The following is a 24,869-nucleotide window of genomic DNA, read 5'->3' as shown; positions in this document are numbered from 1 at the left end:
TTGCGCAATTCCCTTCGCCTCTCTCCGGGGGAAGGGCAGAATGCAGCGCTGGGGGGAAACGGGCCAGGTTGGGAAATGGACCTTTGAATCCCATGGGTTCTTTAAATCCCACGGGTTCTTTGAACCCCATGAGAGTCTTGGGGCTCCGGCCGTGAGGGCCAACCTGCACCCCACAAACAGGGCACGGCGCTTGCAGGGGGCACGGCTGAGGCTGGGGTGTCCTGGAGCTGGGGACGTCGCTGCGGAGAGGAGCCCGTGCCCTCTGAGGGGTGTGTGACCGCCGGCGCGGGGTCTGTGCAGCCCGGTGCCGAGGCTGTCCCACCCACACGGGACACATCCCGCGCTGAGCCCGCCCGTTCTCAGGGCTCACCCGTGTGGGGCTGTGTGTGGGAGGTGTCCGGCCTCAGAGGGGCGGCACGGAGCACAGAGCCGCGTGTGTCCCCTGTGGGCGGCCGGCCGTGTGGGAGAGTGTCGCTGTCGCTTTAAGGGCGGAGGGTGGCGGCCCCTTTAAGGCGGGGGGGCCGGCGGGATCAGCTGCCCGTGCTCGGAGCGGGGCTGAGCCGACACGGTGGGGCCGCGCCGCGGGTGGGGTTCCCCCGGTACCCCCATCCATCCATCCCCGCATCCCCGCATCCCCGCCCGGGATCCCCCACACCCCCGGGGTCACCGTCCCCACCCGCCCGCGGCCTCTCTGTCCCCTCCCTGCCCCCGGGGGTGCCCCCGGGTCCCTCTCTGCGGGGTGTGGGTGCCATTCCCCCGGGGCTGGGCTCCCCCGGCGGGGCCGTGGCGCAACCTGCCCGCGGGAGGCTCTGCTTTTTATCCGTTTTATTATTTTTAGCATTAATTATAATTTCCAGTTTTACTATTCATTTTTAACCCCTTCTGGCCCCGCCCGGGGAGCGCGGGATGGTGCTCCGGGGGCAGCCCCCGCTCGGTGTCCCCGGGGAGCGCTGCCGCTGGTAGGTGTCCCCCGGGGTTGTCCCCGCCAGGGACAGGGCACCATGGGGCAGGGGCCCGCGGGGCTGCCCGGGGCGCTCAGCCTGCCCGGGGCGCTGCCAGCCGGGCCCCCGCTGCTGCTGGACGCGGGACGCACGGTGCCTCCCGCCGGGGATGCTCTGAGCCACGCACGGAGCCTGGATGTAAGTCTGGGCATTTGGGGGGGACTCGGGGAGGGATTTGGGTGCTGCCGGGGTGGTGGGGTCCCGTCCCGTCCCTGCTGCCATGTCCTCACCATCGCAGCAGGGATCTCACCCGGATTTCCTCCCCTCCTGGTTTTCTCCTCCGAAAACCTCTCTGCCTGCCAGGCCGGCGCCTTCCCATGGCCCGGGGTGGGTGTGGGCTGTGTGGGGACATGGATGGGGTGGGGACAAGGGTTTCCACCTCTGCTGGCCCTGGCGCAGCCCTGCACCCACGCATGTGTAGCTCAGGTGGGGAAACTGAGGCAGGGCTGACAGTGACCTGCCAAAGCCGCCCCATGGCAGCGCTTGGGGGGCAGCGTCCCCTCGGGGTGGGCGCTGTGTGCTCGGGGGGGCCCGGCCGAGCACCTTCCCTGTGCTCCGCAGTGCTGGGAGGTTCGGAAGCACAACAGCTCCGAGTGGTGCCACTTCATCCGGAGCAACCCCGACTGCCGGCTCGACGGGGGCTTCCTCGACTACCTCGATGGGGTTTTCTGTGTCTTCCCGCCCCGGCTGCTGCCCCTGGCTGTCACCCTCTATGTAAGGACGGGAAAGGGCGGTGCTGGGGATGCTCTGCTGGGGGGGGTGTGTGGTAGGGACCCCACTGACCCCCCTCTCTGTGCCACCCCTGACTCCACAGGCTCTCTGGCTCCTGTACCTGTTCATCATCCTCGGTGTGACAGCAGAGAAGTTGTGAGTGGCCCTGCAGAGGAGGGGACTGTCCCCAGAGTGAGCAGGAGCCCCAGGTAGCCCCATCACCTCTCTCTGTCTGCTTTTCTGCCCTTCCAGTTTCTGCCCCAATTTATCAGCCATCTCCACCAACCTGAAGCTGTCCCACAACGTGGCAGTATCCTTGGCAAATCACAGGGGCCTCAGTTAGGAGGGATGTGGGGACAGGGCAGGGGAGGTGGCCATGACAGGGTCACTTTGTGTCCCCTTGGTGCCATGCCAGGGGAAACCCATTGGGAGGTTTCAGTGGGACGAGTGGTCATGTGCTGGCACTGGACAGAGGTGCACAGCACCCGTGTCCCCACGGGGAGGAGGACACCAGGTCTTTTCCTTGACGTCCCCTCTCCATGGTGTCACCTTCCTGGCCTTTGGGAACGGGGCTCCTGATGTCTTCAGTGCTGTGGTGGCTTTCTCTGACCCCCGGACAGCGGGGCTGGCCATCGGGGCCATCTTTGGTAAGGCAGCCCCAGTGCCATGTCCTCACAGGGTGACATTTTGGGTTTGTGGGATGTTCCCCTGTCCCAAGAGAGTCCCCCTGTGTTGGCAGGTGCCGGTGTGTTTGTGACCACGGTGGTGGCCGGGGGCATTGCCCTGGTCAAGCCCTTCACAGCCGCCTCCAGGCCCTTCCTCAGGGACGTCATCTTCTACATGGTGGCCGTCTTCCTCACCTTCGTGGTGCTCTACTTGGGCAGGATCAGGCTGGGAGAGGCTCTGGGTGAGCGCTGTGGGAGCTGGGCAAGGTGGGAGCAGCCTGGGGGTGCCGTGACCCCCCCATCACTCCCCCATTTCAGGTTACCTGGGGCTCTACGTGTTCTATGTGCTCACTGTGGTGCTCTGCACCTGGATCCACCGGCGGCAGCGCGGGGACGGGCTGGCCCCTCCCGGAGCCTGGGAGCCAGGTAAGGGCTGCCCAGCTGGGATGGGACCCCCGGGGTGTGGGGGTGCCCTTCCAGTGCTCCTGCCCTCTCCTCTTCCTCACAGAGATGCCGACAGATGTGGAAGAGCCGGAGCCCTCGAGCACAAACAGCGGGGACTATGGTACGTTCCAGTTCCTGTGGGCTCAGGGCTGGCTCTGCTCTGTCCTCGGGGGTCCCAGAGCCCCCCAGTGACTGAGCCCGTGGGGTGACAGCCCATGGAACAGGGGGAGCTCCCTGGGGACACACAGGGAGCTCCCAGACCGCTCAGCCCCGTGGCCCCTCGCAGGGGAGGAGTACCGGCCCCTGCTGCCCTCCCGGGAGAGCTCCCTGCGCATCCTCACCGTGGCCCTCAGCCCCCTGGACTACCGCAAGTGGAGGAGGAAGCCGTGGTACTGGCGGCTCTTCAAGGCCTTCAGGGTGAGTAGGGGGCAACAGGAGCCAGGAGGAGCCCCCCAAGGGGCATCCCCATCCCTGCTGGCCCTTGGGGCTCTGTCCCCCCGGGGCTTTGGGGCAGGGGCAGTGGGTTTGGGAGCACCTTGCAGGGTGTCCCAGATGGGTGTCCCCGTGCCAGGTGCCCGTGGAGCTGGTGCTGCTGCTCACCGTTCCTGTTGTGGACCCCGACAAGGATGACCTGAACTGGAAGAGACCCCTCAACTGCCTGCACATCGTCACCAGCCCCCTGCTCTGCGTCCTCACCCTGAAATCAGGCGCCTGTAAGAGCCTGGGCCAGTCCCAGCTTGCAGAAGGGGACAGGACTGAGAGGCCACCAAAGCCCTGGGGACTGCAGGAGCGCATCAGAGCTGGCTCCCCATTGTGGGGAGGAGGGATGGGCAGGGGAGAGCCAAGCTGTTTGCAGCTGGATACACCCTGCAAGGGGGCTTGGGCCCCATCCAGGTCCTGGGGGGAAAATGGAGCAGGCCCAGCCTGGCCTAGTCTGGGGAAACTGAGGCACAGAGGGGAGCAGCTCTGTAAGGATGTAGGCAGAGGTGGCTGTAGCTGACAAGGCTTTATCTCCACCTCAAGCCTCTCTGTCCCTCCTCTCCCCACCATGTGCAGATGGGCTCTACCAGATCCAGGGCATCTTCCCAGTCTGGGCACTGGTCACACTGGTTGCCTCTGCCCTGGCCCTCATCATCTTCATCACCACGAGCAATGAAGAGCCACCCAAGTATCACTGTGTAAGGTGTCCCCCAGCCCTGAGCACCCACCAGGGACCAGCATAGCCTGCTCCAGACTGGGCAGGGGCTCCTGGGGCAGAGCAGGAAGCTGGAGCTCTGTCCCAGTTTCCAATGTCCCGGGAGGTGTGCAGGGTCCTGTGGGATGCACACAGGGACCAGCTTGCTCCTTTTCCCATCAGGTGTTTGCCTTCCTTGGGTTTTTGGCCAGTGCCATGTGGATCAATGCCGCGGCCATGGAGCTGGTGAACATCCTGCGCACCCTGGGCATCATCTTCCAGCTCAGCAACACCGTGCTGGGCCTCACACTGCTGGCCTGGGGCAACAGCATCGGGGGTGAGGGCTCTGCAGCTCCCAGTGCCCCCCTGGGACACGCTGGGGTGCCCCTGCCATGCCCAAGGTCTCCTTTTGTCCCTCCACAGACACCTTCTCCGACCTCACCATGGCCCGGCAGGGCTATCCCCGCATGGCCTTCTCCGCCTGCTTCGGGGGCATCATCTTCAGTATCCTGTGCATGCCAGGACCAGCGTGCTGGCATGTGGGGCAGGAGCTGCCCAATTTTCCCTGCCTGCAGCCCAGGAGAGCCCCTTGTGCTGTGGGATCCCTGGAGAGGAGCTGGGATCCATGCCAGAGTCCCTCCAACGCTGGCAAAGCCCGCAGTGCAAGGGGACAGTGAGGGGTTGGGGAGGGGCAGGCACCCAGCCAGCAGCACCCCCTGTGGGTACAGGACCCACAGCTGTGGGTACAGGACCCCCCTGTCCCCACAGCTGCCCCAGCCCCAGCTGGGCGGGAGTTTGGGCTGCAGCGTGGCAGATTTGGGATCTTACAAAGGGAAGGAGGGGAGGGGGCTGTGCCTTTTTCGGGTGGGTGTTGGGTGAAGCCTCTCCTCGAGTGCTCAGGGTAGCATTTGGCACAGAGAGAGAGAATGCTTCAGCCATGCAGGAAGGAGGAGGATGGGGGGCAGAGGGATGGGCTCAGTGCTGTGTGTCCGTCCTGAACGTGCTCCAGACATCCTGGTCGGCGTGGGGCTGGGCTGCCTGCTGCAGATGACCAGCAGCCAGCCGCTGGTGAAGGTAAGGCCGTGGTGACACGGTGACACAGGCCAGGCTGGCAGCAGGAGCCGTTGTCACCCCACATCACGCTGCTCTCCCCACAGCTGGAGCCTGACAGCCCCCTGGTGTGGGTGCTGGCCGGGGCGCTGGGGCTGAGCCTGGTGTTCTCCTTGGTGACCGTGCCGGCGCAGTGCTTCCAGCTGGGACAGCCCTATGGCGTCTGCCTCATCGCCTCCTACCTGCTGTTCCTGTGCGTGGCCCTGCTCACCGAGTTCAGGGTCATCCATTTCTCCACCCCCTGAGCGGCCCCAGCAGCTCCAGCCCCGGAGCTCGCTCTGCCTCCCACCCCAGCGGGGCCTGGCCCTGCCCTCCCCTGTCCCTGCCAGGGGACAAGGGCACCTCCACCTCACCGTGCTGCTGGAGGTGCCAGCCAGCCCTCGGGCCCTGCTGTGCTCTGGGGAAGGAGCTCTCAGTGCCCACATCCTCTCCTTTAATCTGTAATTTACGGAACTCTGGGCAGGAGCAGCATCAACACCTCAGCTGTGTCGGGGGCAGAGCAGGAGCATGGGATGGGGAAGCTCCAGCTCAGGGGCACAGCAGGGCCTGTTCTGCCTCCTCAGCTCACCTTCCCCTCCTGAGCTCCCTGCCATGCTCTGGGACAAGCTGGGGCAGTTGACAGCGGGTTTTGCCTCCTCAGCTCCACCTTCCCCTCCTGAGCCCCATGGCACGCTCTGGGACAGAGCTGGGGCAGCAGAGGGTGGCACTGCCACAGCCCAGGCACACATCTGTCCTTGGGAAGGACTGTCCTGCTGGCACCATGGGCTGGAGCAGCAGACAGGGCACAGCCAGACAGGGTTAAGGGGACACAGTGCTTCAGGGATGCACTGGGTTTAGTGCAAGCAAAGCCTGAGGGAAAAACAAACACCAAACCAAGGGAGGCTGGTTTTTCCCCTGCTTTTTTTAGTAATGTTTTTCAACCTGAATTTCAGATCCTACTTTTCTCCTCCTCCTAGGGTGGTGGGCAGAGCTGTAGGAAAGGACTTGGAGGTTTCCACACACAGTGTTGACCTCTGGCAGGACTAGATTTAAGCACTGTAAAAAACTGCAATAAAAAAAACAACACAAACACAAACCCAACCTTGACTTTTGCCTGCTGCAAGGGCCATTGCTCCTGCTCTGTGGTCTGACTCAGCCCTTACTCAGCACAGAGCCTTTGGGGTAAGAGGGAACAGCCAGGGCTGAGGAGCCTGGGACACCCAGAGTGGTTTTTCCCAAGGGACTGGGGAAGTGGTTTCCAGTAGCTGATGTCCCAAGAGCACTCAAGTGCTGTCACACTGGCAACGGGGTCAGCACAGCTCAGCCCTGGGGACAGGGACTCCTGCAGGGCCCACAGTGCCAGGAGAATGGAGGGGTGGGCTGGGGGTTCTGCTCCCAGCTGGAGAGGACACAGGGCACAGGCTGGAGCAGAGGGACACCCTCACCCTGCCCCACGGGAGAGGGGGTGTTGAGAAAACACCACAACTGTCAGACCAGGCTCCTCCTCCTTTCCTCCTGGGCCTGAGGAGCATTTCTCCTTTTTCTAACAGACACCAGCAGCTTTCACAAAAAATAACCCTCCCTGTGCCCACAGCCATCGGCTCTGCCCCGACCTTGCTCCAGCAGCTGCTGGAATGATCCGGGACACAACGCCCACTTCCTGCCACAGGCAGGGCTAAAGCAACCCAAACCCTGGCACACGTCCCAGACAGAGGTGCAGGGTCAAACACCCCTGCTGGCCTCAGCACTGCACCTTAACAAACCTAACTTTGAAAGAGTAATCTTGATGTTTAGGGAAAAAGCTGGCAGGGGGAAGGCAGGCTCTGTAATGTCCTGGAACAGGAATGTGGAGCAGCTCAGTGAGGCGTGCACACAAAATATTCCCAACACAAGCACTTGCCACCAGAGAGGGCAGGCAGGCTCCTCTTCAAACACTGGAAATGCTCCAGCTTGGCCAACCCCACCTCTGGAGTAAGAGGGGAAGGAGGAAAGGAAGCCTTTACGAAGCCGAGGATGCTCTTTATTAGTGCGCCTGAAAAAAATCTAGAGAACATCTGACAGACACGTCCATAAAATCAGGTTTTTTATAAACAAAACGCCAGCATACAAAATCCTGCAGTGCTTCCTCCCGTGCTCCCTACAAAATGATTGTCTCCATTGTCAGTCTGTGTGTGGGGGGAGGGAGAGGAGGATAAATAGAAGGGGATGCCCCGTACTCAAACTTTGTTTCCTTCCAAAGACATATGGAAGAAGCAAACTGCTGCTGCCCTCCTTGGTTATACAAAACTAATGAACACAGGGGGTATGTGGGGGAGGATCAACACCTTGGAGGCAGCACCCTGACCCCCAGCCCTCCAGGGAGCCCTTTATTGCATGATCAGCCCTCAGTGCCTTCCTCAGCACAGCTTAAAGCCACAGCTCCTTTCGCACCCCGAAAACAACCCCCAAAGAAAAAATAAAGTCACTGATAGCCCTGCCAGGAGAAATCAGCTGTAGGGGAATGTGGAGATTAACCACAGCCACATTTTTTTCCCCACTAACCTTCATAATGCTCATTCATCCTGGCCACAAGTTAAAGCACAATAAACACCATCTCCTGCAGCCCCGGGACTAATCTGGATAAACCTCCCGGGCTGCCACTCCACGCAGAGCAACTGCAAGAGCAACAACTGCACTGCTCCTTCATTTTGTGGTTGAATTTATGGTTTGGAAAACAGCCCTTTAAGGTCCTTCATGGGTCAGCTCAGAAGTGGTTTCATACCTGCAAGTATCCAGAAAGAAAACAAAGAGTTGCCGTGAGGCACCCAGGGAGTCTGGCAAGGGTTGGGAGCAGCCACTGGTGCGTGTGTGCTGCTCTCCTACTCCTTCCAAGTGCTCTCACTGTGCCATGGAGGGAGAGATTTCCAGAAGCAGCTCTGTCTTGCCTCCCTCTCAAAGTCTCACCCACCCAGGAAACGCTCCTGAGCTGCCCAGGTGGGATCAGCCCTCTGCCACGAGGTGAGGCCATGAAGAGAGAGGCATGTGGGACAAAGGGATGGGGACACACATCTCCCACTGCCTGGGGCACTGGGAGAAGGGGGAAGCCTCCTCAGGAAGCTCCACTCTTTAATCTGAACCTGAGGAAAGATAAGCAGCAAGAGGTGAGGGAACCTCCCAGCTGCCAGGGACTTCCAGCCCTCAGAACTTCCAGTGCTGACAGGGAAAAGAACAACTTGGAGAGACAGGTCCAAAGGTGACACAACTGCCACAATCCCTCAAACGTGGCAGAGCTGGGAAGGGATCCCTTCTCCCCTTTCCTCCTTATCCCTCAGCTCTCAGGTGCAGAAAAGCAGGCAGGTGAGAAGAATCCTTGACTTCCACGTTCTCCTGCAACCAAAACCCAGGGGAACAGCAGAGCTCTTCAGTGGATCTTACCAACACCTGACTGAGCTGAACTTTTCCAGCCTGAGAAACATTCCTGCAAGGGAGGAGCCCCAGTCTGTGCTGGGACTTGCTCAGCTGGAATGAGGACTGACCAGCAGGAGTGTGTGATGCCCAGGAGCTCTGCTTAACCCAGAGCTAGGCAGAAGAAAGCCAGACTTGGAGCTGCAAAACCTTCCACTCTTCTTCCCAGCCATTTATGCCAGCTAAGGACCAGCCAGAGAGGTTTCACAGGGCAGGTGGCCAAGTGGCAGAGCCCCACAGCCATGGCACCCTCAGAAGCCCCTCCCTGAGCAGAGACAGGAGCTCTGGGGATTGCAGAGGTGACCCAAGCCCAGGCAGTGCCAGGGGCAGGAGTGACCAGCAGTGATGCAGAGTCCCCAAAGCCCTGCCCCCCCTATGGCCATAGCATGATGGGGTGCTGGCCCTCAGTTCTGCCTCAGAACTACTTGGGGACAGCAAAATTCAGTAATCAGAGCTGGAGCTACTACAGAGCTGAAGCTACTGCTGGAGTGCATCTAGGTGTGCCAAAAAGGAGGGGGAGGGCAGGCTGCCCTTCCAAAAGTGCTGAGATTTCACACCACCTCCCCTTTCTTTGCGTAAGGAAGGTGGAGCAGAAACAAAAACTCACTCCCTGATCTTTTGTCCCGAGGTTAATGGTACCCTTTGAGCAACAGGGATCTTCCAAAAGGGCCCAAGTTTTACTGTTAAGCAGGTGACTTCAGCGAATTCCCTGCTGCTAATGGATTACACATCCCTTTCCCCAAGGTCTGTTAGAGCTAAGACAAGCAGCAGCAGCAGCTGGAGCCTGGGAAGGGGCTCAGAGGGACAAGGGCTCACATCTGTGTGCAGCAGCCTTTCCCCGAGCCCCCTGGGCCTCTGGCTTCTCAGCAACCACTGCTGGGGGCAAGGTTTGATCCCTACACTGGAACACTGACAGATCTATATACACCCTCCCAAAATCCAGGCTGGCTGGGCAGGAATACTCTAGGTTATTGCATAGAAGGTGGCTGTGTTAGCTGGGCCTAGATGACAGTCTGGGAGCGCTGCCGGAGGCTCAGGGGCTTCAGGGAGCTGCTGGCAGCAGATGCAGCCTCTTGCACTGGTGGCTGAGATTCCTCCTTCCTGGAGTGCTCCTCATACCATTCCTGCAGCAGGGGAGGAAACAGGCAGGGATCAGGATCACCCCAAAAGGGCAGAGCCTGCAGCGGGGGCATGTTTTTCCAGGCACAGAGGGTTCTTCCCAAAGCCTTGGGTGCAGCTTAACCTCCTGGAACAGCCCAGCTAACTGCAGCATGCCTTCCCAGCCACAGCCCAAGGAAACTTCCCACCCTCAGGATGTCCCTCCTGAACACCCAGGGCTTGAGGATGGTTGTTCCCATGATGTCTGGGACTTGCAGAGCAGCTCCTGGTGCTGGGCAGCACCCAGGCTGTGCCAGGATGTCACATCCCTCAGCCACAGACCAAGCAGAACAGGCAGGAAGTTTCTCTGCAGGTGACCCAGCCCCATGGTAAATAATGTGCATTTTCCTTAGGGGGACTCAAGACTCACCCCCACTCTGTCTGCTCTGGGGACAAAGGACAGATTCAAATGCTTACAAGATTGATTTTTTTCAGCACTTATCATTACATTAGCCCACAACCTTCAACTACCTTTAGCAGTGACCAAACCCATGGCAGAAAGCTCCTGACCATGGGTGGCACTGGCAGGAAGGTGCTAAAACTCCAGGGAATCTGCTGATTTACTTGTCTCCCATCCTGCTCAGCCTGCAAACCAGGCAGGCCTGCCTGGGACAAGCCAGCCTTGCTTCCTGTGTCAGACAGACACACCTAAGCTCAAACACAACCACATTCCAGAGGTTTAAGAGCTCTGTGCTCAGCAGCCAAGCCCTAGGCAGCACCAAACCGTGCTCCCAGCCCCAGCAGACACCTGGGGAGCCCAGGGCAGCTCAGCAAAGCCTGTGCACACCCCCAGGGTGGTTACTGTCACTGGCCTGACACTCCTGCACCCACTGAGGAGCTCTGATGGGCCCTGTGGGGAAACAAACCCTGGGCTCAGAGGAAAGCAGTGTTTGACAGGATGGGCTGTTACTCCAGGGAATGCTCTCACCACAGACCTGCTGGCAGCTCCAGCTCAGCCCCACATACCTGGATCTCCTCCTCATACATCTTCATACTCAGGTCACTCTTGGTCCTGGACCTGCGTCCCAGGAACACTGTGGACATTTGCTGGAGAGTTGGGAAGGAGCAAACACCAAGACATTCATCAGTCACTGAGCAGCTGGAACTTCAAGCATCCTTCCTGTGGACACCCATCACCCACTGATGAGCTCAGGCCACCTCAGGCTCCTTCTGTTGTCACCTGAGAGGCTGCAGCACCTGCCCTGTGCCATGGTGACACAGGGGTAACCGTGGCCATTGCTAGAACAACCACTCAGCTCTGCCCAGGTGCATGACACAACAGTTCTGAGACAAGAGCTCATTTTCCCAGTGTAGAGCGTTTTAGAATGGAAGCATAAGCAGTGTCATGGAGAAAGGAAGGATCAGGAACCAACGCCATCATGCTGCTACAGAATGCTCCAGGACTGTCCCAGCCTCAGGGCTCTCTGATGGCACAGAGAGACAAGCAGGAGAATTAGGAGAGAGTGGCTTCCTTAGAGGAAATATAAATATGCTTTTTTTCCAGTCAGCAGAGGCCAGGACAGCTCTTAGGGAAGTTGTCAGGCAGCAGGGACCAGACTTTGTCAAGGCTAAGCAAGGAGCAGCTGCTGCTTTTCCAGAGCAGCAAAATTCTGTGATGCTGCAGAGTCCCTCCAGCAGCTCAGCCCTGAACTTTACACAGGCAGGGGGATCTCCTCTCTCCAGACAGGCAAAGGGGCCCTGGCACACCTCCCTCCCTGAAGGTGAGAACTCTCAGTGTTTCCTCTTACCCCATATTTGTCCATCTGCAACACGATCTTCTGCAGCTGAGCTGTTTCAGTGGCAGCTGAAGTCCTCTTGTACAGCTCAATTATGCCAATCACCTCCTCCTTGGAGATCTCCTTCTCCAGAACAATGCCATTATCTTCTGGAGAGGCAAGAAACAGAAAGAGGGGGAACAAAAGTCAGCAAGATGAGCATTGCTTCACCAGCTGCTACCATAACCCTGGAAGGCAAAGCCTAAAGCACACAGGACCAAGCCAGAGGTCAGGTACAGTCTGTACCTGCTTCTGTGACTGGAACTTGGGTATGTTCAACCCCCAACAAGGCAGGGAGAAAGTTAACTAGTGAGAAGGGCCAGCAAACCTTCTGACTCAAACTATTCTCATCAGGCTCCTTGGTATCTTAAAAGAAAGTAAATCTTGTAGCTTTTTTGTTAACCTGTAAATTAAGAAATCAAATAATCACACAAGAGTTTCTGCCTTTTGACCTTCACCTGCCTAAGAGAGCTTGGGAGCCCAGGGCTAACCAATGTCCCTCACTGCTCCCTTCAAACTGGGTGCAGGAAGGATCACAAGTGTTTCCCTACTTAACAGCTCCTGGGCCACACAAATTTGATCTTCTGGCACCTAAAACCCCAGGGGGATGGAGCCTTCACCTGAAGGAACAGCAGGAGAAGGGCTGTGAGCCACGAATGTGGCGTTGGCACCTGAACTGGCAGGTCAGGAAGGGGCCTGCAGTTCCAGACCCCAGCTCAGGAGGAACAGGACAGTGAGTAAGGGATGAGGGGGATGCAGAGCCCAGTCTCTGCCAGTTCCTAGAGGGAAAGGCACATCCAGAACCAGCACAGAGTCAGCAGCCTGAGCACAACCAGAAAATGTGGGAAGAACTGCACAGGCAGTGTCTGTTGTCCTCCAGGTCATGGCAGAAAGTGCTGGCAAATCACCTTGGGGACACATCCTGCCACCAGTGAGTGTATTAGTGAGGAAGGGAAATTGGTTTAAAAAAATTATCAATCTTCCCTTCCTGCAAGGTCCCTCGTTGAGCTTTGCTACATCATTGCTGCAATGTTTCCTAGAAACCCTGCATGAAATGCACATGGACTTCCTATTTCAAAGAATTTGGTTGAAATGGCTCAAGTGGTTGAAGTTTGTGTGTGTGTGCACAGATATATATAAAACCCACATAAATACACCCACTCATGCTTTTTGGGGAATTCTGGGGGAGAGATGAAGGGCAGAGCAGAAAGACCAGACAGAAACATAACACAAAGAACAAGCTCAAGCAAAAGAACAATGAGCAAAAGAATTAGCTCAGGATGTCAGGTTAAAAAAAGAAAATTAAAAACTCTGTTTTTTCCTGGCCAATCCCATTTTCTCCTAGAGACATGAAGTACCAGGGAGAGAAGACACAAGGCTGCAGGTCAGCCAGGCCTCAGCTCTGACCTTCTGAATCCTGGTTCTTCCGAGTGTAGTTCATGCGGAACACAAAAGCGTCCAGGATGAAAGCCACGATGATTGTCATCACCACCATGGTCACAATGTAGAAGATCATGAAGTACAGACGGCTCCAGTGAGTGGTTTGGGATGTCACACCTTCCTAAAGAGGAGAGGGAAGGAGTGAGCAGTGCACAAAAGGAGGGAGAGGCAGCGTTAACTGCTTATCAACAGGCACAAAGCTGCACAAACACTCTGCCCCCAGGGAGTGCTTGTGCAATGCTCAATGCCCCAACAGCTAAAAAGAGATGTTCCTACAGGCAAACACACAGAACATCCAAAGCTGGTGGCTTTGGACAGCAGGGTGACAAACTAGAGTACAGGGTGACTTCATTTGTCCAGCCTGTGAAGCCTGAAACGTGCCCAGCAGCATGGCAGGGGTCAAATGCCTCCCAACAATCAGGGCCAAAAGACACCTGGCAACAAAGCCACCACGGGAGGAAAGCAGTGGTGCTGTGGAAGGTGTGCCTGAGCTGGCAGCCCGTGCTGCCTGCAGGGGCTCACTCACCATGATGATGTACCAGTCGTTGACCACCGTCAGCTCAAACAGCGTCACTGCACACAAGAGGGAGCAAACACACACAGGTAATTGTTTCATCCATCCTGACCTGCTTTACAGTGATTTTTAGATGAAGTGTTTGACAGGGAAGACTGACACAAGCCAGCCAAGTTTGAATAAAAACAAATAAACAGCAAATCCAGAGAGAATGCAGACCCTCCCCACTGCAGCTCCTTCAGACAAAGGGTCAGACACACAGAACCTCCAGCACTGCTCCATCTCTGTTTCCTAAGGAAATCAGACCTGACTCCTCACCAGAGAGCATGGAGACCTCTGAAATCTCCAGGAGATAATCATTCTGCTCACACATTATGAAAAATCATGGAGAGCAATCAACACATTCAAATTATTCTTCATCAGAGTGTTTAAAGAGAGGCTGTTGGTTCCTTAGAAGGGCAGTGCCTTAATGCCCTCCTTGAACACCTCTGGTGTGATCACCAGCCAGAACAGATCTGCTGCCTTCCAGCTGGCTCTGAGAGACCTCTGCTTCCCCTGCAGAGCAGTCCTGGCACAGTCAGTCAGCTGGAGCTCTCCAGACAGAAAGAGCAGGATGCTGAGTGAGGTGCATTAGCAGGACTGCCTGGGAGAGTCCCAGGCTCACATGAGCATTACAGAGCCATCCAGCTCTGCAGGAACACAGGATAATCTTTTCTAGGGACAAAAGTGCCCTTACCAAAGCTGTTCAGAATGTTGTCAAAGTTGTTGAGATAGTAATAACCCTCTTCCACAACTGTTTTGTTGCCAACTGTGTGGTTCACCCAGCGGTAGGAATCTGCGACCGTGCTTGTGCTGGTTGGAGAAAACAGGACAAAGAATCAGCAGAGACTGGAAAAGCAAGGGAAATCTAAAAAGTTATAAACCCCAGCCCCTCTAGAAGGTGGTAAGAAGAGTGGCAATTTCTACCTCTTGGCCAATATTTGTCTTTTCCTCTGAAAGGAATCCTCTCCCCTTCACAGCACATGAGCACATGGAGTACATGGAGTCTTTCTAATCATTCAGCAAATACTATACCAGAGAAACTGAGAGTTTGAGTTCCTTGGCTCACACCCTTCAAGCTTGGCATTTCCAAGTGGTCTGCCATCATTAAAGGTGAAAAGGGCACAAGCACAGCTTAGAGTCCAGGAGCAGGTGAATTTATGTTGGGTGAATTTGCTGCTGGACAAGCAACTCTGGCATCATAGAAACAGAATGGTTTGGGTAGGAAAGGACCTTAAAGCTCATCCATTTCCACTCCCTGCCATGGGCAGGGACACCTTCCACCATCCCAGGTTGCTCCAAGCCCTGTCCAACCTGGCCTTGGACACTTCCAGGCATGGGGCAAGAGAAATGAAGTATCTCCTGGATTTTTGCCATGTATTGCCTTAGCTACAAAACCCCATTCCATTCAGCCCCAGGCCACTTCTCCACAGGGAAATGGAGCTGCCAGAGCTCCCTGCTGCTGGCTGAGCACCAAAAGCACTCTTGAGGGGGCTGGATTGAGGTACTCACTTGCAGCAGTTCGGGTAGACCACGCCAGCAAAGAACTCCATGCCAACGATGGCAAAGCAATAGTAGAAGATCAGCAGGGTTAAACCCAGGCTGGAGGCAGAAACAGAAAGAGTACTGTGCTGCTGAAGAGTTGCTAAGGCAGGGAAACACAAAATCCTAGGCTGGTTGCTCTGGGAGGAATTTCCAAGGGATGGGAAGCAGCACTGGAAACCCCAGCCCACCCTCCCTGCTGCTGTGGCTCTGCAGCTCTTTCCTGCTCTCATTCAGAGAGCCCTTGGACAAGGAGTTTGCCACTCACTGAAGAGAGAAAGCAAAGAGCAGCCTGGATCCCCTCCCAGCCTGTCCTTTTCTGTTCAATAAACATCTCTCCACAGCTCCTTCACTAAAGAACACCACACACTGTTTTGTGCCCTCTCCACATCCTTGCAGGCAGGGACTGTGCCAAGAGCAGGGCTCTCCAGCCAGCTCAGGACTCCTGGCAGGGAGGCAGGGCTGAGGAGCAGCACTCAAGCTCCAGGCTCCCTCTGCCCCACCATTCCACAAAAACGCTCTCAGGGGCTCTGCTGAGGACAGGGAACAGCTGGGGCCAAGGGGATTTGTGCCAATGTTCTTCCCACAGGGGCTTTGTCTTCCAGCAAGAGCTGGGATGGGGGAGAAAAACTAAAAATCATTCTTAGTTATCCTCCTACCACCAAAGCAGGAGGAGCCCAGGGTGCTGGACTGTTGTTGTTCCAAGGAATTGGAAGATGAACACTCCACTGGCTGAGAAGAATCAGTAACTACCCACTGACAGATCAGAGCATGTTGGACAGGGACCTGCCCTGACCCCGAACCTTCATTCCCCTCTCTGCCATCACCCCCTAGATCCCTTCAGCAGGACAGGCCCCTATCCTGAGCCCAAATTTTCACTGCCTTCCCCCTGCCATCACCCCTAAATCCCTTCAGCAGGTTGCACAGGTCCCCCAGCCTGACCCCAAACCTTCATTCCCCTGTCCCTGCCACCACCCCAGGAGCAGAGGTGGTACCTGGCCATGCGAGGGAACAGCTCAAACATGGTGTCCAGCACGTTCCTGTAGCGTTTCTTCAGCTTGAACAGCCTGAAAGGAGAGGCCAGGAGTTACCCACAGCCTGCAGCTCTCCTGGTGTTGGGGGAAAGAGCAAAAAGGAGAATCCCAGCCCTCTCTACCTTGCAGGTCAATGACAGTGAAGTTTCCTGACTTTCTGCTCAAGTGGTGTCTGCTCACCTCTCTGCAGTCCCATCTAAATGTTTATGATACATTCCACAGGACTGAGGATCTCAGGGAAAAAAAGGCTGTCTTTTTACATGGCATGATGCATAAACAGCTATTTAAAACTCCTAAAAATTGTAAGAACTTACACTAGACCTGTGTACAGGGTCAGGATTCATTCCTGCTTCCCCCAGACACAAGCTTTTCTGTGTTTCCCCCATGACCCAATAAAAATTGATGAAAGAAAACTACACTGTGCCTGCTAATTTAAGATTTGGCAACCCCATCAGCCTTTACAGAGAAACACAGCTGCCAAACAGGCTTTGGCAGGAGAGGAACAGAGAAAACATTATTTTTTTTCCCCTCCTGAGTGTCATGAAGTGTTCTTAAAATCCTCACTGAAGAGCTAAATTACATCAGCTTGTTTTTAATGAAACATTTCACCTCAAATCCCTTCCCCCTGTGGCTCTGGAGGTGTTTGTGAAGGTGAGGGTACCTCGACATGAGAGGGTTAATCAGCCCCAGCTCCCTGAACTGCAGAGAGGTGACAGGCCATGGTCTTGCTCCAAGGGTGAGATGCAGTTGGAGCAGGGCAGTACTTCACCCTAGAAAGCAGCATCCTTTGAAAACTGTAATTTCTGGTAATTCAATGGAAATTATTAAACTGCCTCAGACCATCTCACCCTGACAGAAAAGCTTTTCTCTGAACAGCATCAGACAATTTAGAGGAGGTGTAAGAACCCCACGAAGGCAGACACAGGATAATCTGTCCCCAGTAAATCCCTTGATCTCTATTAGAGATCAGCTTAAGCTCCAAAGCACAGGGTTTTCATATCCCATCCCAAGTTTTTGTTATCTCTCATTTTGATAACTCAGGCTAATCCCATTACCCCACGCAATTCCTGTTGGCCACGGTCACATTCCCACAGAGCAATCCTTGCCCTCTCCTGCTAAGGAGCTCAGTCCCCAGTGGGACTGATGGAAAACAAGCCCTGTTTTCTCCCACCTGCTCTCTGGAACTCCTCCTTCCCAGCCTTTCCCAGCTCACCTCAGCAGCTGGAGGGGTCTCAGGACCACGATGAAGTAAAAGGGCTCCATGTTGAATGCCAGTGCCATGAGCCCCAAAAATGCAAACAGGGTGACTGAGAAGTCAAAGCTGGAAAGAAAAATGAAATGAAATAAATGTAAGAGTAATGATTTATCAGCAGTGCTTCAGCAGAGAAGAGGGGTTGGTGCTGCTCTAGCCTAACAAGATGCACGAGGCCAGGGGCAGAAGAATTTTAACAGCTGGCTGATGGCCTCCTCTCTCCAGGCTTGGCTCAGGAGTTGGTGTTTCCAACCCAAAAAGATGGATGTGCACTTACAGATTCCAGCCTGAGGACAGGTACTCCACAGGCCCCAGCCCAGTGGTCTTCAGGAGCAGCTCCACACCATAGACTGCAACACAAGAGCATCAGGAATGAGCAGCCTCACAGGAAAGGCCCATGGGAAGCCTTGCCCTCATGGATGTGTGGTGGTTTTAAAGGATTTCTGTTAAACAGGGGTTTAATTGACCCCACCCATCCTCTTCACTCTCAGTGATGTGCCAAAGGGACTTTTCCCCTCCAAATCAATACATTTCCCTGTGTTCATGGAGATTTCTCTCTGGAGAAGTCTACAAAACAATCCCTGCCAGGCACACCATTGTTCTGGATGGAGGCTCTACACCCATAACTTCAATTCCCTTCCCAGCTCCTCAGGAAATGACACAGCTCTGTTGGGAGGCATCAGCTTACTTGTGAGGAAGACTATGTAGCTCCAAGGGACATTCCTGGAGAAGAAATTCCCTCCTGCAAGACACAAGAACAGCTTTCTCAAGTCCTCCCTTTTTTCCAATCCCCCAGCACCAAGGTGGAGCAACAAGCTGTGCTGTTTCCTACCTTGCAGCATGAAGGTTTCAACAAGAATCCAAATTCCATTCACAGCCACCACAGTGTCTGGAAAAGAAAGGAAAAACCCATAGCAAAACCACTCCTGGGTATCCATTTCTTAGGCCAACAAAAAGAACACAATATAGGACAAATGGCATTGGTTCCAAGTCAGTGAACAAAGGGAACTCATAAATTGTGAGTCTTCCCCCATGTCTTTCTCCAGGTCTTTAAGAGATGCAGTGCCTTTATGTTCAAAAAGAAGCAAAACTAAAATGTAAAAAAAACCCCAAATTACTGAGTAGGAATAATCACTTAGAAGCCAGCAGGTAGCAGCAGGAGAAGCACTCTTCCTCCTCTAGAGGAGAGAGGCACAGACTCCCTGTCTCAGGCAGCTCAGCTGCCAAGCAATCCCTCCAGCAGTGAGGATGCTCACAGCTCCTTGAGAGCACACAGAATGTGGCTCACTGGGGAGGCACTTCCTCATCCAGCACCCTTCAGCTGCAAGATAAACCCCCCAAGGTTGGGAAAGCTGACCACCAAGCCACCTAAATGCAACAGGGTCACAGAGGTGCTGTGCAGTGAGCCAGGGAGCCTCTCCAGAACAAGAGCTGAGAGCCCAGGCTGCTGGGACAATGCAGCAGTTCCTTCCCTCTGCACCAAAATTTGTCCATGAACCACAGCTCAGACCACACCAAGTTTGGGAAGGACATTGAGATGCTTGAGTGCATCCAGAGGAGGCAACAAGGGGTGGAACACAAACCCTGTGAGGAACCCCTGAGGGAGCTGGGGGTGCTCAGCCTGGAGAAAAGGAGACTCAGGGCTGCCCTCATCACTCTCACAGCTCCTGAAAGGTGCCTGTGCTCAGCTGGGGCTGGGCTCTTTCTCCAGCAGCACTGACACAACCAGAGCACACAGCCTCGAGCTGCACCAAGGGAAATACAGGTTGGAGATTGGGAAAAAGTTTTTCACAGAAAGGGTGATAAAGTTCTGGAATGTTCTGCCCAGGGAGGTGGCGGGGTCCCCATCCCTGGGTGTGTTTAACAAAGCCTGGATGTGGCACTGGGTGCCAGGGTTTAGCTGAGGTGCTGGGGCTGGGTTGGACTCCATGATGTTCAAGGTCTCTTCCAGCCCAGTGATTCTGTGAAAGTTCCTCCAAGTTCCTTGGAGGGCTGGCAGAGCCAGCAGACCAGAGGCACACAAGCAAGGGAGCCAAGCAGATTATTCCTACTCACACATGGTGTACTGGAACACACGGGACTTCACCAGGATGTTGATGCCTGTGTGAAGGAAAGGATGACAAAACAAACCATGGTTTACACCATCCTCCACACCACAGACCCCTCTCTCTTCTCCCTAGAGACATTTTCCATAGAAACTAAACAGATCAGCAGATTATTAGCTTCCACTTTTTGGGAACAAGTTTAAATATACTTTAGAATTTTAGCAGCAATGAAATCCTTATCCTTAGCCCCCAGGATGCCCTGTTTGGTCTCCAAGTGCTAATTCTGGGGTGGACAGAGGTAAATGCTCTGTGTTTGGAACAACAAGGAGGGTTGGGAGCATCAGCAGAGCTCTGAGGGCTCCTGTGGCAGCTGTGTTTGGATCAGAGGGTGTCAGCTGCTCCCCAGGAGCACACACCACCTCAGAAGAGCTGCAGGTGCTTAATTCTGAATGGTGACATCCAGTCAGGGAACTTGGGACACAGGAGGTAAATCGGCAAGACATGACTCTGATGGGGGTTTCAGGCCTTTCTTCCCTTCCCAAACTGCTGTCCTTGACCTGAATGGGACCAGGCAGCCTGAGAGCTTTTGTGACAACCCAAATCCCAGTCCACAGCCACTGCAGGAATATTTCCAGGATAGAAATCCTCCCTGGAGACTCTGAATCCAAGTCTCTGGCCTCGGAGGCTCTGGATGCACATGGAGTTGGTTAGAAGGCCTTCCCTCAGGTGTCTGCCAGGGACACAGGAGAAAGTCCCTTCAGAGTGTCCTGTCTTTGTAAAGAAAGGCTCTTCCTGCCAGCTGAGCCCATGCTGCCATGCCAAGGGTGAGTTACCTTTGAAGATAAGGAAGGCAGTCCGTGGCAGGTCATCGAACCAGTGCTCGCGGTTCCGCTTGGCCTGGAAGCAGAACAGCCACGGTCAGCAGCAGCCAGAGCCACACCCAGCCAGAAAAACAGGGCAGGGATGGAGACCCACCCTACCCCCAGCACTGCTTCTCTTAGATTGCCTGTGTTTCTCACCCAGCTCCTCTCTAACCACTCCTTTTCTCTCCCTCCCACACACGGTTTGCTTCCTCTCCACCCAACAAACTCTTACCTTCCATTTTAAGCCAACAACTTCATAGAAATTGTAAAAATCCTTTAGACTGCAAAACAGAAAGAAACATCTGATCAGAGAGATCCTTAATTGTCCCTGTCAGACATCACCAGTGGAGAGTCCTGGAAGTTATTAACTCCTTATCAGAACTGCAGCCACAGCTGACAGGTCCCAGCAGTGACCTCCTCCCAGCCTGGCCAAAGGTTCCTGATTGACAATAGCCAGAATCTCCTTTCTGAAATGCTTCAGCCTCAAGGGAAACTCTGACTCTGCTGAACTCCAGTGAGAGGAAAGACCTGAGGCTTAGATGCCAGTTCCAAGGGATGGAGATTGCACTGCTCTTCATGAAGAAGTCTTGGACTGGCTTAATTACTCGTACAGTCCTTTTCTAACATCCTTGCACATTTTCTTTTCAAGGTAAAAATGAAGTTTGAAAAAGGACATGAAAGCAAAGAAACTCATAGAACATGAGTGCCTGTCTAGGTGCCCAGGGTCAGGCCTGTAACAGCTTTTATGTGTCTGGAAGTGAGGATGCTGAACTTCTCAGACTCTTACTGGTGACACTGGTGCCTAAATTTCACAACTCAGTCTTTCTCCCTGTGCCATTTTCAATACTTCTCTGTGGCACTTGACTTCAAGGAGAAGCATCAGCACCAGTTTCATAGGAGAGTCACTTGGAACCTGTCTGTGGGCAGAACAAAGGAAAAGGAAGAGAAGGTCTCCTGCTCTAATTCCCTCTACTCCCTTGCTAGCTGGAGTTAGCAGCACCCACCCCCCACCAGAATGGCAATTCTCTGCCTCATAACACAGAGGATGGCAGCCCTGAAAGCACCAGTAGAACCAAATTTTAATTAACAAAACCCTGGGGGGGACAGCCAGCTGCTGGAAAAAAGCAAAAACTTGTTAAAAGCTGCGAGGCTGCGCTGAGTGAGGAAATGCTCCAGGCAGGCTCCAGTGCTGCTCCCCAGCCCCTGCCTCTGCTCTGCCAGGGGAGAGGGGAGCAGCTCCTGCCTGGGAGTGCCAGCAGTGCTGTATCCACAAGAGGGCAGGAACTCCAGCACCTCATCTCTCAGGGTACCCACCCCTCCCAGCTGCCTGCTTGCCAGAAAAACCCTGCATAAACCCAGCCATCCTCTCCAAAGCACAGCCCAGCTGCAGGGAGTGCAGCAAGCTCCCTGCTCTGGGTGCAGCACTGTGCTGGTGCTTGAGGGTCCCCAGGATGAGGGAAGAGATGAGGATCTGACTCCATGTTTCAGAAGGCTGATTTATTATTTTATGATATATATTATATTAAAAATGCCATACTAAAACTACACGAAAGAAAGAGAAAGGAGACATCAGAAGGCTAGCAAAGAATGGTAATAAAATCTCTGACAGACCAGAGCCTCAACACAGCTGGACCATGATTGGTCATCAAGAAAAAACAATCCACATGATGCCAATCAAAGATGCACCTGTTGGTAAACCGTCTCCAGAGCACATTCCACAGCCATCAGACAGTTACTGTTTACATTTCTTTTCTGAGGCTTCTCAGCTCCTCAGGAGAAAAATCCTAGCGAAAGGATTCTCATAAAATATGTGAGTGACACAGCAGCAGGACCATCCTACCTGACTAAAGGGGTATTGCTCTGGTTCAGTGCTTTGAAGGTGAGATATCTCTCCCTGGCACACATCCGAGGCTTGTAGAACCGCAGCAGCCCTTCAAAGTGCTTGAAGGAAATTCCAGATGGCCTCTGGCAACAAAGGAATGCTGTCAGAAGCAGCAGCAGCAGGCAGGAATGAACAGAGCTTTTAATTCTCACTCTGGATTTGTTTTAAGCAGGATTTCATACGTTATAACTGAGCCCCCAAAGCACCCTGAGCTATTATTTTAACACACCAAGCTCATCCCAGGGCACAGAGATCAGAAAGCCTTTCTGGCAATGGGTCCCTCCAGCAAATGCAGAACTGTTCCCTGCTGCCCCATCACCTGAAAATTGTCCAACCAGACACCCCAAGCAGAGTTCAACCCCTCTTCTTGGGAAATTAGCAGGCAGCCTAACAGATCCCATCATGGCACTTTTTTAAGACCATCAGCTATGTGCACTAAACATGAACTAATCTACTAGAAGTGGGTTAGTTATTTTTGGGTCTTATTTCTCTTGCTGCTCCAACAAGTTAAGCAAGAAATCAACCCTCTCCCCACAGTGCTTATCCCTGTAAAAAGCTGTTTGTAGGTGAATTCCTTCTGTTTCTGCACTGCTCACTTGTGCAGGATCTAGAGAATGGATTATATTTTCAATTGTATGACCCATCCCTCCTCTCAGTAGTGATGCCTGGTAAGCCAAACAAGTCCTCAAGTGACCCAGGCTGATTCAGAGAGAAATCAATGATCACATGCACTCCAGAACAAACCTCTCTCATTTTACCAAGCCATAACCTCACGCAGGGCTGAAATTCAGACCACTCTGCTTTTTCTCCACTAACAGAGGTGAACATGAATGAAAAAACCACCAGCCCCTGGTGAGCCTGATCACAATGAACAGAGAAAAAAGCCCTTTTTTTGGAGGTCAGCAGGCAGGCCAGGGTGCTGCTGGCCCAGCTGTACCTGTTTGGTGACCAGCAGCCGGTACGCGTGCTGGATGGCCGTGCGCTTGTGCAGCAGCAGGGACTTGAACTTCCTCTTCTCAATGTCATTGAAAGTGTCAAACACAACAGCCAGAAGCTGAGAAGACAGAAAAAAAAAAAAAAAAAAAAAAGAAGTGCTGTTTTGACCTTTATACTCTGCAGGGTTTCAGGGAAGCAAGGAGAATCAAGCAAGCAGGAATGCTGCTGATGGAGCTGGTGAGGTCCCACTGGCACCAGGGATCCCACAAAGGGATCCCCAAGCTCTGATCCACTTTTTAGAGGAGGTCCAGATGTTTCTGGTCTCTCAACACTTGCTAGTGGGTTTTAAGAGCTACACAAGTGCCAGCAGAAAGCCATATCAAAAGATTTATTAAAATGCCCTGATCTGTTCCTGGAAAGCAGGGTTTGAGGGCTGCTCTCTGCATCCACCCTTCCTGGGAGCTTTGGCTAACACAGAGCAAAGCTAACCCTCCATCTGGGGAGGCAGTGAAATCCAACCACAAGCATCAAATCCCTCACCTTGGGCTGCAGAAGTCCTCAGCTCCTTTGGCAAGGCCTTTTCCAGCACTCACATCCTCCCCTGGGCAGCCGTGCTCTCACTCTGCAGTGATCAGCACTGCAGTCCTGCCATCCTGAGTAATTCCATCCCCTTCAAACTGATTTACAAAGTATTTCGGGCAAGTCCAGATAATAAAATGCCATCTTATGATAAATAATTAAGACAGAGAAGGATAATAAATTTCATGTAACTGAGTATGTCACTCCAAGCACGATATTAATGGGAGAGTAGTTGAAAGATGCTCATATAATTTGGTTTTCTGTGATTTAGTTCAATTCCTCATGGTTAGACATTAAAAGAGTTCTATCTGTAGCCAAGCTGCCACTTCTAGAAGTGTTCTGCCAAAGGGTCTGAGATGATTGCAGAGCAGTTCTGGGAATGGGGAAGACTGCTGAGCAATGAGCTCCAAAAGCAGGCAGAGGGAAGGGAAGTGCTCCCCTGGGGACTCACCAAGTTCATGATGAAGTAGAGCTCGATGGAGAGGTACACGATGAAGAAGACACAGGACCAGGGGTTGCGGGCGTAGGACGGCATCATCACATCAGGGAAACTGCATCCCAAGGACACAAGGGTGAGCCCCAAAAACCTCATGGCACACAGCCCACTGCACAGCAACAGGCACAGGGAAGGGAGTGTGTGTGTATGAACTCACACCTAAAGATCTGCACAGTTGTACAAAACTTGTGGAAAAATAATAAATGTGGCAAGCGCATTCCTCACACACCCCAAACACCAAATGGGATTTGTGGTGTGGTTAAGGGCTATGCTTTGGTACTTAACAACAGCAGTACAGCCCTGGTGCAGGTGTTACCACCTCAGATTTCTTCCATCCTTTGCTAATCTCCTAATCCCCAGGGCTCTCCCTGACAGCAGATCAATATTTACTCACTGCTGTTATCCCAATTTCCTAGCAGACAGGGGAAGTGCAGCACAGGAATGGGAAGTTACTTCTCAACAGTGAGCTGTTGGCTGACAAAGGAGCACAAACACATTTTCCCTTCTTGGACCAAGGCCTAACAAAGCTGTTTCCCCCTTACTGCCCTCACAGTGATGAAGACATCTGAGTCCTTAGAGATAACTCTGCAGCTGAGGTCACAGTGTCCTAAAGTAAAGTGGAATAGCAGCTCTTCCCATGCAGGCTGACCCTGGACATCTCTCTCTCTCTCAGGCAAAGGAAAGGGGTCACACATTTTGGGACAGAGCATTTCTGCAGATAAACTCTTGGCTCTGCCAGACTCCTTTGGGACAAGGGAAAGACTGAGATAGAAGAGCATGAACTTA

The 24,869-nt window shown here is 54.0% G+C and overlaps 2 protein-coding genes across 3 annotated transcripts in view; one reads left to right on the top strand and one right to left on the bottom strand.

Moving 5' to 3' along the window:
* The first annotated feature begins 675 nt into the window (after positions 1–675).
* Positions 676–6,180, top strand: SLC8B1 (solute carrier family 8 member B1). The gene is made up of 15 exons (XM_066562120.1): positions 676–1,139; positions 1,563–1,715; positions 1,816–1,868; positions 1,965–2,023; positions 2,255–2,359; positions 2,452–2,619; positions 2,696–2,803; positions 2,886–2,942; positions 3,108–3,238; positions 3,393–3,534; positions 3,878–3,999; positions 4,179–4,332; positions 4,419–4,499; positions 5,005–5,069; positions 5,153–6,180. The coding sequence occupies exons 1-15, from the start codon at positions 1,002–1,004 to the stop codon at positions 5,348–5,350; spliced, it is 1,734 nt and encodes a 577-aa protein (XP_066418217.1). The 5' UTR covers positions 676–1,001; the 3' UTR covers positions 5,351–6,180.
* Positions 6,181–7,082: 902 nt separating this feature from the next.
* The window catches only part of TPCN1 (two pore segment channel 1), a 42,355-nt gene continuing 24,568 nt past the window's right edge, over positions 7,083–24,869 (bottom strand). Inside the window, exons 10-27 of one of the 2 annotated variants that reach the window (XM_066562100.1) lie at positions 24,039–24,192; positions 23,010–23,126; positions 22,031–22,155; positions 20,423–20,471; positions 20,161–20,224; positions 19,338–19,382; positions 18,115–18,171; positions 17,971–18,024; positions 17,560–17,632; positions 17,244–17,351; positions 15,992–16,063; positions 14,967–15,056; positions 14,152–14,267; positions 13,428–13,474; positions 12,869–13,022; positions 11,435–11,571; positions 10,653–10,733; positions 7,083–9,652 (exon numbers count right to left, since the gene is read on the bottom strand). In XM_066562100.1, coding sequence (XP_066418197.1) covers positions 9,530–9,652; positions 10,653–10,733; positions 11,435–11,571; positions 12,869–13,022; positions 13,428–13,474; positions 14,152–14,267; positions 14,967–15,056; positions 15,992–16,063; positions 17,244–17,351; positions 17,560–17,632; positions 17,971–18,024; positions 18,115–18,171; positions 19,338–19,382; positions 20,161–20,224; positions 20,423–20,471; positions 22,031–22,155; positions 23,010–23,126; positions 24,039–24,192 — 1,666 coding nt within the window. In that variant the 3' untranslated portion in view covers positions 7,083–9,529. The remainder of the gene's footprint in view (positions 9,653–10,652; positions 10,734–11,434; positions 11,572–12,868; positions 13,023–13,427; positions 13,475–14,151; positions 14,268–14,966; positions 15,057–15,991; positions 16,064–17,243; positions 17,352–17,559; positions 17,633–17,970; positions 18,025–18,114; positions 18,172–19,337; positions 19,383–20,160; positions 20,225–20,422; positions 20,472–22,030; positions 22,156–23,009; positions 23,127–24,038; positions 24,193–24,869) is intronic. The other variant, XM_066562101.1, reaches the window with a different exon arrangement.

The sequence above is a fragment of the Molothrus aeneus genome, chromosome 18 (genome assembly GCF_037042795.1).
Source record: "Molothrus aeneus isolate 106 chromosome 18, BPBGC_Maene_1.0, whole genome shotgun sequence".
NCBI classification, from domain to species: Eukaryota; Metazoa; Chordata; class Aves; order Passeriformes; family Icteridae; genus Molothrus; species Molothrus aeneus.
Note: the sequence above shows the minus strand (reverse complement) of the source record. Positions and strands in the feature narration are given on the sequence as shown.